The following is an 11,840-nucleotide window of genomic DNA, read 5'->3' on the forward strand; positions in this document are numbered from 1 at the left end:
GGCTTTTTGCTACCCTGATAGAGCATCCTAACATTCATCATAAATCATCACATCCTCGAAAACGGTCGCTCTTATGCCTTTTAAGTCTTACACACTGATGCAGGGGGAATTATTCTAGATAGAATGGCTTAAAATCTGAAGACTTGTTTCTGTACTAACAACACATTTTAAATGACTTCTTAAATCCTAAATTATTCATCTGCTCTGTTTATTATGTAACAGTACAATGATATTGTAAAATGTCTACTTAGGATTCAACTGTAAACTCTGGCATTGATAATAATCAAAGCTGCATTGTGAAAGCATACAAATGTGAAATCATAAAGACAATCATTGTATATACAAAAAGCAATGAAGGTTACAAATACGCACACAACACATAATAGGCTATTGTGTAACTTAATTAAGATTTTTTAAATAAAAACCTAGGTTAGAATTGAATGCCCCACAAAGAAAGAAATCATGTTAATACGCTTTGTCAGTGGCACTTTTTGGCAAACAAGACTTCTCGTTATTAATAATTTTGACATCGGTCTTCATTGGTGTGAACCTAGAAACGTACCATACCAAAGTTAAAATACTATATTTACAGGTCATTCTTGTCATGCAAAAAGACAAATGACACAATAGTCTTACCCATACAGCAAGTAATACCCTAAGCGTGCACCCCATTAGACTGAGTCATTGGGATGTCTGAACCATCATTGGCTTTGTCAGTGACAAAACTATATTGTCCATGTTTTTTGCATTGTTTGTGGACGCAGGTCAGGATGAGGATGAGGATGAGGATGATGAGGATGGCAATGAATATAATTAGCCACCATTTGGCTGTTGAGGAGACTTCACTGGTTTTATCTGTAAGTCAAACAAGATATAACAACAAAGATTGAAAGTTTACTTGTTGCTTCTTGAGTCCATAAATGTTTTGTTTTTTTGCAACCTATGTATAACATAGCACAACTTCAGCATCAGGTACCGTTTCACTGAATACGTTTTCATAAATGTTCTGCACATAGTCAATAATGATACCTTTCATCGTCAGCGTCACAGATTTGGTCACTCTCCCAACTTCATTGATGCCATAACAGCTGTAAACACCAGCGTGGGTTGACGTGGCTCCTATGATGTGGATGTTCTTCTGGCGCCTCCTGGTGATGTTTTTCACATTCACTGCAGAGCTGAAGGTCCAAAGGATCTCAGGGACAGGGTTGCCCTCAGCACTGCAGTCAATAGTCACATTTTCACCGAGGTACACCTCCTTCTTGGACGTTCCCTCCTTGAACACAGGGGCATCTGATTGAAAAAAAGGGGGGGAATTGAGAAGAAGAATATATAATCCCAGATCCTGTATTCACAGTCAACAAAACAATATGCAAAGACAAATAGGCTACATTTTTTGTGATTCCAAACGATAACCAACGTACACAAAACTTCAAGACGTAGAAGGTGATGGGCTGTTCCATGTTTGTTGGTTGCAAAAAGTGAGTAACTTCCACTATCGTGCTTTGTCCAGCGCTGTGGAGACTCAATCTCATTTCCATCTTTATGCCAGGTGATGGTAGGTTTGGGAATACCCTCTGGTTCACACGGGAGCTGACCATTCTCATTCTCTTTGACGTTGTAGTGATGTTCACAGTGAAATAAAGGGCCATCTGGGAACATGGTATAAGAATAAATAATGGAAACAGAAATATTAACTTACCAAGCAGGTCTGATATACTCACATTCGATTGTGATAACGACAGAGGTGGTGCTCCTGCCAAGGTTATTGTAAATTTCAGCTGTGTAATTCCCTGATTGAGTCCTGGTGAGGGGCTCAGACGCATTGATCAGGTATCCATCAAAGTACCACTCCACAATGGGTGGAGGGTTCCCATCAGCTAGAAAGGGCAGCTTGTCCATACTGAACTCATGCTCCACACCAGCGTAACGGGCTGGGCAAGCTTTCAGCACTGGTTTATCTACAATTAAACATTAGGATACAGTACATTAATCAAAACTGTATTGTTAGTTGGCTAAACACATCCCAAATTAGTTGGATGTGTTTAGCTAGTAAAAAACTAAAATTAATACAACTAGACAACTCACAGTGCACAACAGCAATGTAAGGAGATGAAGTTACAGTAGTGTCCGTCTGTGGTCCATTTTGTCCAAGTTGGAGCTCAGCCTTGCATGTGAAATGTGCTCCGTTGTAATCTCCCACCGGGGTGACTCTTAAGGCAGAGGACACAATTACTGGGACCTTACTGGTCTCCTTAAATACGTCTGTGTGCACAGTTTCATTGCCTCGGTACCACGTCACTTTGAGCTTCTGCACAGGAGCCACATTGACGATGGAACAATTCAAGTGGTACTCTGTGCCCTCCACCATCGGTCCATCATTTAATGCAGAGACTGACACAATGTCTGGAGTCTCTGCAAATAAAGCAGGGGGAAACAATTAGTAGAAAGAAAGAGTAAGGTCAGTATACCTTTCATAATTACTTAGCTTTTAAAGTGGCACTCTTTAAAGAGTTTTTTTAAGCTACAGGCATCATTAATTAACTTTACATTATTGTGTCAAACGTTTTGTAGAACAATCCCATCGAGATGAAGACAGAAGATAACTTAGTACAGTCTTTAGCTTTGTACTCACTATAAAGAGTGATGGTTAGCTTCTTAGAACACTGGTAATTATCTTTTAGGTTAATGAAACACAAAAGTGTTATCTGCCAGTCTTCCAGTTTTTCAATTTTCCAGATGACAGCAGGACCTGGACCTGACGTGGCTCCAACTGGTGCCTCCCAGCCTATTTGTTGAACATCTGCATCTGTGCTGCAGTTAACTGAAGCTGGATCCCCAAATCTCACCACCATTTCAGCAGGCGTCACTACCAAGGGACAACCTGCCATTCAAAAGTATGCATATTCAATCAGAGCTTCATTTTGCTGCACAATAAATACACATTCCACATCAAAGCTAATAATATATATTATATTTATCCCATCACATGTCCTATGAAAGTGGGGAGGAGGGTGCCCCTCAGCGTCACAGTTCAGGGTGACATTGTTTTCCTCATTCACATAGACATCTTCCGTTTGGTTCTGGAGCTCAGGAGCGTCTGAAGAGGCAAACAAAGGCTTGTTATTTATACAAATATTTACATGGTAGAGAACCATATTGAGGAAATTTACAACATTTCTGCTTGTCTGGAAACAACAGTGTTTACTTACAGTGCACGGCAACCGTGTATGTGTCAGAAGTAACAGGTTGTGATCCATGTTGCCCAAAGTCCAGCTGTGCCTCACACCTAAACTTAGCTCCGTTTTCTTCTCTGCTGATGTTGACTACAAGAGTAGAAGACTCATTTACTGGTGTTTTGATTGGTTTGTGGAACGAGTCTTCCCTGATGGATTGATTGTTTTTGTACCACCTCACAGTGAGGTTTTGAACAGGAGCAACATTGATGATATCACACTGCAGTTCAAATGGTGTCTCTTCCACTATAGGTTCATTCTGTGCAGAAAAAACGCGGACCATTTCTGGATTCTCTATCAAAACAAAATTGGATGTAGATTATCGTTTTGGCTGTTTTTTTTTAATCAAATAATATTCATTTGAAATGACACTTACTGTACACAGTGATTGTAAGGCCTTTGCTGCATTCATGAGTGTCATTTAGCTTTATTTTGCACTCTGCCTTTACATTCCAGTTTGACAATGACACTTGGATATAACTATTGTTATATTCCATTGAATGGTCTGTGTTTCCAACAGTCCAGTACATCCCCCCATGATTGTCCACTTTGCTGGTGCAGTTAACCAACACTGACTTTTCATATCCATATATAACCTCTGGGGGATCCAGGGTGAGAGGGTTGAGCTCAGTGGGGCATAAATTGTCTGCATCTGTTGATTGACAAAATGGTAATACATTTATTGGACAGTAAAATTTGACTTTGCTGCACTCTGGTGGCTCAGATTGCTAATGCATGCCCATTGCACTTGGACTGAGTTGAAGGCTGAATTCAAGCTCACAGTACTCATGTTTCCAGTGATAAGAGTGCTGAATCACAGATCTGTCATACCAATTTCACCACTGTGCAATCAGCACTGACACCAGGTCCTTATATAATTAATTTTAAAACATTCAAAAAAGATTGATCTTCCATGCTACCTTGACCACACTAAGTATCATCACTTAATCACAGTATATATTATCCTGGTGTACAGTTCACATCACTGCTTTTAGTCACATGGTATGATTAATAGCAGCAAGTAATATATATATTACCTCGTAACTTTGTCTTTAATGCTTTTGTATAGTTCATTTCTTTTTTTAATTATACCCTTCTGATGGCGGTAAGAATACTTATTATTTTATTTATTCTATTTTTTTTCACTGTATTTTACATTTCTATTTATTTGCACTTATGTCTGTCTTTGTGCTGCTGAAACAACTACATTTCCCATTCAGGGATTAATAAAATCTCATCTTTACAGACAATGTTTGCATGCCGTATTACAGAAGTATTTATATACCGTATGCTGTCTTATTAAACATCTGTGTTGTGCTTGGACTATAGTTAATTTGCTAAATTGTTCTGATCATTTTTATTTCAAAATGGACTCCATTCCCCACACCCACTGCCGTTAATATGGTTTACAACTGTCAGTGTAGTGGAAGTTTTTACCACAAACATTGTACCTTGGCCAATTAAAATCTCAAAGTTGGAATTACATCTAAAGAGGGCACACTTTTTTTAATCGGTTTTCTTTATTGTTCAAAAACTAGTCAAGACAAGTCAAAAACTACATACATGACATCTTCTTTAGATTATCTTCACTAAAAGGAAATTAAAGTGGCATTGCTCAAAGTAATCAAGTTAACAAGTAAGATCAAAAACATGATTTAGATTAAAAAATCTAAATCTTTTTTCAGTGTATCTAACCTTTTTTCCCTCTCTTTTCACCATCACTGGTAACACGTGGAGCTATTGAAACTTTAAGTAAGCAGGAAACTACCTTAGTATTTTTATGTTTTATCTCTAACCCCAGCACAAAATAAGTGATAACATTTCAGACCCACACAGAGCTCCTGTTGAGCATCACTCACCACACAGGGAAAGCATGAGCATGAGGAAGCCCAACATCCTGAGAGGCAGCATGCTAGATGATCATGCAGGAGGAAGGAGGTGGATGGCAGAGGTAAGGTGTGTTTCAGGATGGTTCGTTAATGCCCAGCTTCAGCACCTGGATAAGATTAAACCTGGCTCAGAGCTGGCCCTGATGGTAATGACCTGTTGCTGATGGTCACGTGACGTTAGAACAATAAAAAGAAAGAAGGCTATACCAGGGGAAATTCTACGCCCAGAACAGGAAACGTCTGCCAAACGGAAATGTGACACCCTAACCACACTTTGCTCTTTGTGGAACCACATTCTTCTTTTCAATATTCTGTTTACCATTTACTGTATTTTTCTATTAACAACGGTAATGCAGGAGCCACTTTGACATCATTTTATTTTTTTATTTTGAACATTTTTACAAATTGGAAAATCAAATTTTGACAGGAAATTGCACAACAGAGGACAGACATGTCAACAAAGTACATGTTAGTCATCATCCAATGATTCACAGCCTCTGGCCTTTGGTCAACATGTAGAGACCTTTTTCACTGGTTCAACAGGGATAACACTGAAACATATTCATTAAGGCCCTCTACATCTGTCTGCATTCGTTCATCAATACGTTTCTTTCTTACATGTCTGTAATGCAACTTTGTTATGTGGGTTTGATCATCATGGAAACTCGTTTGAGGGAGTAGGACCCTCCGTGGAACTCTGCCCAGTAGACCCCATCCTGGTAGCGGCTGCGGTAGTGTCCACCCCGATACCACACACCATTTAGATTGGAGTGTGCACACATGTGGTACCACCAGCCTCCTTTTTGAAAATGAGCGCAGTTACCTGGTGACACAACAGAGGAACAGGCTTATTAACAGAAAAATGTCAAAAAATCATTAGAGAGCTAACAAATAGATCCAGTGTGAGAGCAGACCGGTGTAGCCATCCTTGTCTCGATCCAGGGTGGTGAAGGCCTTGTTGTTGTGCCATGAGAGGGAGTCCCCTGCGTTGCCGTGGTATTGTCCTAACCGCATTCGATACCAATCGCTTTCCGGTTCCAGGTGAAAGCTGTCATACTCAGCAAAAACCTGCCGGCCATGCCAGTCCTCCAAAGCCACCCGTAGCTTATATTGGGCCTGTTTAGTTAGCCAGTAGAGGTGTTCCAGGCCAAGCCAGTACTCTCCGTCTAGGTTCCCAAAGCCTTGCTGTAAAACAGTAACACACCGCTTTCATCTTGTTCTTTTTCCTCTGACTCTAGTGCAGCAGGTCAACGTTTTCACTACTGGATTGTAATTTGAAATTTGGTGATCCCCTGACTATTTGGCTTTTAGTGAAATGTCTCAACAATCATTAACTTCCCCCACAAGATCATTTGTAATAGAATTGGTGATGCGCTAGTCTGCCTTTTCATCTAGCACCATCCTCAGGTCGAAATTTAAATTTGTCCAAATACTTTAATTTATGACAAAACCTGCAATCCTGATGACTTTCCCGTCAGCTTCTGCTGTGGTTTCTGTTTGGTGCTATTTTTAGATGTCAGCATGCAAAAACGCTAAACTAAGAATCACCTTGTACTGCTCCCAAGTCCTGAAGAAGTTGACCGAGCCATCCTGTCTCCTCTGGATGACCGTCCACCCTCCCTGAGCCCGACTCTGCTCGCACCAGGCCTGCAGGAGGCGGTTGGCACTCTGTGGGCGGAGCAGGTAGATCCCGCTGGTGGTCTCGCCTGATTCCAGCACATGCTGACAGTCCCGCCAAGGCCCTGAAATGGGAGAAAAGTATATGCAACCAGGTGAGGCTGGAGGAGCAATAATAAGAAAAGCATCATGCAGATACATGATGTAATATGGCAAATAGCTCTCAGTTGGAGATGATTAGTCTGAGGAGCAACAGATTCAAATCAAGACATACTGGATCTTAGCAACCTGTAGTATTTTTTTGTTTTCATAGCAAACCTTTGAGTCAGTTAATAAAGGCTTACTAAGAAAGTAGCAGAAAATAATAGCTAGCAAAATTAAAGCCATAATCAAAGTATGTGGCTCACATAATAAACTTCAATTTTTCAAACGTTCTGGAAAGTAAACGCAACTATAGCCTAAAGTATGTGGATCATTATTAATATTAGTCAGTTCTATTCTGATATTTACCATCACTATAATTGTTACTGTTTATCGTGTCTTTGCATTAAACCTACTGCTATAATTATTATTATCAGTCATACTTCTTACCCTGTGTCTAAACCTACTCCATCTCTAAAGTGTCCTGAGATAACATCTGTTTTGATGAAAAACTATAAGTAAAATTGTATTTAAATGTTTAAATAGTTTCTTTAGACCTAACAATGCTCTGTTTTTTTATTTGTAAACCTTAACTGCCCGGACCTATGCAGAGATTCTGTTCTAATTAATTCAACTGGGTTTGCTCCAATCCACAGCTAACAAAACAGGACACAAAATGTAAACATTTACTGTGTCATGGACACTCAGAATGTGAACTAGATCACGTGTTTTTGTGAGTGAAGAGGCTTCTGGGGACTTATTTTGTGCAAAACTCATGCTTTTTCACAGACTTTAAATTAGTAATTTGGAAAACACAAGGGTGCCTGTTAAGATGGTTTTGGAATTCGGAATCCAAACTGGTTTTAGCGTCAGGAAGATCACAGAAATTTTAAAACTCCATCTTATCTTCTTAGAGCTGTGGAATTTTTCCCCCCGACACATGTTCAGTGTCTCCTGTCACAGTGATAAGATGAACATAGGAATCGGCACGTAGAAATTGTACAAATGTATACATGGAGGAAGCTCTTCCACACTAAGGGACAATGCCAACATCCCTGATAAGCGTTCATCGTCCATGTTCAGTTACACATATACTGAGATTGTGAGATTAAGATATTGTCAATGTCTTTCCGCACACCTTTTAGCAGGAGTTGAGTCACACACCAAAGGTAGAGTCACTTTGGTTGTGCTTACTTATTGGAAAGACTGCTCAATTTTCACCCTGTTATTTCAAACATTCCAGTTGTGCAAGTATACAGCAGCCGTGTCATTTAAAACTCCAACAAATGCCGTGGTTCATGAGTGTGTCTTCATTAGGAGGTCCTGTCCATTTTTAAAGAGCTGCTGGCTGCTTTTGACATTGTTTAGGCATTCCCAGAGAGATAGGGCTCCCACCATCAGGTCACTGACTCCTTCAGCTTCTTCTTATCGAAGCAGCTAAATAACTGACTGATGATTGACCCGCTTTTACACAGAGGTTTAGGTCTAATCGAGTACTTCTACCATAAGACATGCTTTACGTTGATGTACCTGGAGTCTTTGTGACAGGGAAACTGCTAAAAGGAAGGTCTGTGGTGTTGGCTGGAGTGGTGGGGAGGAAAGGAATAGTTTTTCCCTGCTGTGGCGGAAGAGCACTTTGGTCTCTTTGAACGTCATTGGTCATTTCGTTGGCTTCAGAGCTGTAATTAGGATGCACATTAGGCTGGCTTTTGGGGGGTTCAGTTGTCACCTGTCCAGACCAACACAAAAACAACATACCACTCTCAATTACAGTTTAAAAACCTAATATAAATGTGCAACATGCAGACCATAATATGTTCCTATACCAGAGAGGCCTGTGTGGAGTCTCTGCACTGGCACTGCTTCTCCAGACGAGCAATGAACTGGTTCTGGGAGCTCATCATGGAGGTGAGGGCTCCATATTTCTTCTCCAGCTCCCTGTAGTTACTGGACACCTGCAGCGCCTGACATGTTGCCCCACCCACAGAAGACATGAGGATGAGTTTGATTACGATTAGGATGAGAAGAACCTTTATGTGACAGTTCTCTGCTCACCTGTGTTGTAGCGTTTAGCAGGAGGTTCTCCACCCTCTGCTGCTCCAAAGCCTGGTCTTTCTTGTGTATGACTTCATGTAGCAGCTGGGCATAGAGCTGGGTAATGCGAGAATTCATGCTGCTACTCTCTTTGCGCAGGGCTCTTACCTCAGTTGCAAGTGACCCCTCCTGCTCCAGCTGGCCCCGGAGCTTCTCCAGCTGCTCCTGCTGCCGTCTGAGCTCCACCCGCAGCGCCACCACCTCGGACTGGTTGGTAGACGCAGACTGCGTGTTCAAACACAGTGCACCTGTCAGTTTTTGCTGTGGAACAATGAAAGTGTAGGAGCAACGGCCTCCTTTTGTTTCTGAAGATCGTGATGAAGTGTTTTCGCCATGAGCCCCCTCTTTCTGTCCTCCGGCTCCTGGTATGTCCACGCAGAGTGTTAAGAAAAGAGTCAGACTTATTGTCAGTGTCTTCTCCATGAATTTTTTAAAATTCTGATTCGACCCTGGTAGGAGAAAATGAGAGCACTTGATAAGAATTACCACAGGAATAACAACACAAAATAACAACTGATAAAAAAACACGAACTTTGTGTTCAAGGGTTCTTGACTGTTGACCAGATGTTTTCTTGCAAAAGGAGGGTACACACATTTCACCCTGGCTGGAATTTATTATTAGCAGGTCAACACTGAAGAAACAACAGTCCACATCAACCAGCCAGAATAAACACACCTCCATCTCACGGTCAACAGAAGAGTTTGCTCCACATCCAGCCACAACAACCACAGTCAACACCATAAACACAAGAATCCAAGTAGGTCAATATGGACATCTGACATAAGAAACTTCTTCTCACTGATACCAAAGGTATACAGTGTATTTACACGTCAAACAAATACTTTTTTTCTGCATAAAAGTTTAATTTTCTTTGGTATGATTAAACAAGGGATTAAATGCAACTTGATTTCATAACCAGTACATTTCAGTCTACATTAAAAGTGGATTATACTGACTCACCGTAGCTGCTGAAAGGAAAGGTGTTCAGGACGTTTGTGTTCTCCTCCAGTGTGTATAACCGCAGCTCCCAGGATGGGTTCAAGGATCAGGAAGAGTCACACAAACAAGCCGCTTCTTCCCAAATCAAAGTTGTCTACGGCCCCCTGTAAAATGTTGAAGTGAAGAAAAAGTATGACACCCAAGTTTTGTCAGCAGCTAGACTGCCTCTTCTTGTCCTGAAGTTCTGCCTCAGGATCTCGGAAGAGGGAACTAATTACAAACTATCTGATGACGCCGCCTCCCAGTACCTGCTCTTTAGCTGGATGTCTCCTCCCTCCGCCATCAACCATGCCACACACCACACACTCTGTCCCATTAGGAGCTGAACTGGTGAGGTATTCACATGCATTGGTTTACACCTGGACTCTAACTAATGATTCTTTTTATTGGTTTTGTTAATAGTTGTGTCTATGAAATGTTAGTAAATAATGACAAAAAGTGTATTTAAATGTCTTTATGTTTTTCTCATTTTGTCAACAGTCCCTAAATCCACATAGCCTACATGACAAAGAAAAGCATAAAATCCTCCCATTTGAAAAGCTAGTAAAATGAAATGTTTGTTGCATTTGCCAAACAAAAAACAATAATGCAATTATTAAAATTGTATCTTCAAGTAATCGTTTAAGCTAGTTTATGCTTTTACCTGATAAAAGAAACAGTCATGTTCTTTGTCTTCTGACGTGCAGCATCAGCTTTAGAGCTATGGGGACTAATATCTTGGCAACTCATTGACATCGCTTTATCTTTGACTAACCTTTGCTGGAGGCAGTAGGAAAGTACTCTTGCCTTTTTTACTTGAGTAAAAGTGGCAAGGAAATCCTACATTCAATGGTTTACAGACGTTAAAATACAAAAATATACTTAAAGTATCTTTTTGAGCCCATTTATGTTATAAAATATGTCAGAATATTGGAATATTATTATATACAGTACATTTAATACATAAGCAGCATTTTAGTGCCCCAGCTGGTTGAGGTGACACTCACATAAAAAATCCTAATTTGCAAAGGCCAATAGTCCAATACTTGCAATGCAGTAAAAAGTACAATATTTGCCTTCAAAATGTAGTGAATTAGAAAGTATCAAAAAAGGTAAGCTTTCATTCAGTACTGGAGATGCAAGCAGCTTTTAACAAACAGAGTAGACAGCCGCAGCACTGCAGCTTTCTGGTGTATTTGATAATATAGCAATCTGGCCATGAGAACAACAAAAAACAAAAGAAAATCATTTTTGTTGCCTTATGTTTTGTGAGTTGGGATTTTCCATTTTGTTGCACTGATGGCCACGACCAATCTATGGAAGGGTTAGTATCTGTGTTGGGTGGGGGCAGATCATGAAATAAGTTAGCAAACAAAGCCGTCAGCTTTTTGACCTTAGAAATGCTATTCCAGCTGTTTGGCGTTTTCATGTAAATCTGGTTGTATACCATATTCTTCTGGCATTAGTGTTGTCAGTAAACACTTTGAAATAACATCTTTGAAATTGCAGAAGTTGCCCTGCTGTAATATCTGCTTCTGACTGAGTTACAGATCTCATAAAGCTCCTTCAATGACGGGGTGGAAGTGTGACACATAATAATAATTATTTTCTTGTTTGTGGTATCACAGCAACTGGTGTTGTTGCCTTCCTGCAGTTCCTGGAACAAATTGCATGGTGTGGTTTTAGTATTTTTGTTTTGTTACTGGTCTCTTTGCTGCTCTCTGTTGCCACTTCCGAATAAAGTTTCTACTGACATCTTATTTTTCCCCTCATTGACTGGACTTTTTTATTACATTTCTTTATGGCTTTTTTAAAATTCAAGAATGACGTTTTTGTTTAGTCCTGCAACATTGGCAGATTGCATAAAATCAATATATATATTGA

General features: G+C 40.2%; 3 protein-coding genes across 3 annotated transcripts; all 3 read right to left on the reverse strand.

Moving 5' to 3' along the window:
• Positions 1-218: 218 nt before the first annotated feature.
• icam5 (intercellular adhesion molecule 5) lies at positions 219-2,960 on the reverse strand. Its single transcript, XM_034893513.1, has 6 exons — positions 2,636-2,960; positions 2,089-2,415; positions 1,725-1,961; positions 1,425-1,652; positions 1,030-1,293; positions 219-855 (listed from the first exon to the last, which is right to left on the reverse strand). Exons 1-6 carry the CDS (start codon positions 2,889-2,891, stop codon positions 656-658), a joined length of 1,512 nt encoding a protein of 503 aa, XP_034749404.1. The 5' UTR covers positions 2,892-2,960; the 3' UTR covers positions 219-655.
• LOC117958159 (intercellular adhesion molecule 1-like) lies at positions 2,892-5,319 on the reverse strand. Its single transcript, XM_034894430.1, has 4 exons — positions 5,096-5,319; positions 3,613-3,888; positions 3,213-3,530; positions 2,892-3,100 (listed from the first exon to the last, which is right to left on the reverse strand). The coding sequence occupies exons 1-4, from the start codon at positions 5,145-5,147 to the stop codon at positions 2,892-2,894; spliced, it is 855 nt and encodes a 284-aa protein (XP_034750321.1). The 5' UTR covers positions 5,148-5,319.
• A 194-nt stretch (positions 5,320-5,513) lies between these two features.
• angptl6 (angiopoietin-like 6) lies at positions 5,514-10,007 on the reverse strand. The gene is made up of 7 exons (XM_034893514.1): positions 9,939-10,007; positions 8,939-9,426; positions 8,710-8,847; positions 8,414-8,612; positions 6,674-6,867; positions 6,040-6,310; positions 5,514-5,948 (listed from the first exon to the last, which is right to left on the reverse strand). The coding sequence occupies exons 2-7, from the start codon at positions 9,398-9,400 to the stop codon at positions 5,764-5,766; spliced, it is 1,449 nt and encodes a 482-aa protein (XP_034749405.1). The 5' UTR covers positions 9,401-9,426; positions 9,939-10,007; the 3' UTR covers positions 5,514-5,763.
• Between the last annotated feature and the right edge of the window lie 1,833 nt (positions 10,008-11,840).

Source organism: Etheostoma cragini, chromosome 15 (genome assembly GCF_013103735.1).
Source record: "Etheostoma cragini isolate CJK2018 chromosome 15, CSU_Ecrag_1.0, whole genome shotgun sequence".
Lineage (NCBI taxonomy): Eukaryota > Metazoa > Chordata > Actinopteri > Perciformes > Percidae > Etheostoma > Etheostoma cragini.

Bases quoted from the DNA above. Each gene is read 5' to 3' on its own strand.
- angptl6 (XM_034893514.1), bottom strand. From the start codon at position 9,400: ATGGAGAAGACACTGACAATAAGTCTGACTCTTTTCTTAACACTCTGC. The intron at 6,868-8,413 runs GTACATCAACGT...CTCCCATTTCAG, and splicing joins CCCTGTCACAAAGACTCCAG to GGCCTTGGCGGGACTGTCAG. The intron at 5,949-6,039 runs GTCTGCTCTCAC...TTGTGTCACCAG, and splicing joins AGACAAGGATGGCTACACCG to GTAACTGCGCTCATTTTCAA.
- icam5 (XM_034893513.1), bottom strand. From the start codon at position 2,891: ATGGCAGGTTGTCCCTTGGTAGTGACGCCTGCTGAAATGGTGGTGAGA. The intron at 1,294-1,424 runs GTACGTTGGTTA...TTTTTCAATCAG, and splicing joins TCTACGTCTTGAAGTTTTGT to ATGCCCCTGTGTTCAAGGAG. The intron at 856-1,029 runs GTATCATTATTG...TTTGACTTACAG, and splicing joins TGTGACGCTGACGATGAAAG to ATAAAACCAGTGAAGTCTCC.
- LOC117958159 (XM_034894430.1), bottom strand. From the start codon at position 5,147: ATGCTGCCTCTCAGGATGTTGGGCTTCCTCATGCTCATGCTTTCCCTG. The intron at 3,531-3,612 runs GTAAGTGTCATT...TTGTTTTGATAG, and splicing joins CCTTACAATCACTGTGTACA to AGAATCCAGAAATGGTCCGC. The intron at 3,101-3,212 runs GTAAGTAAACAC...TTGCCTCTTCAG, and splicing joins ATACACGGTTGCCGTGCACT to ACGCTCCTGAGCTCCAGAAC.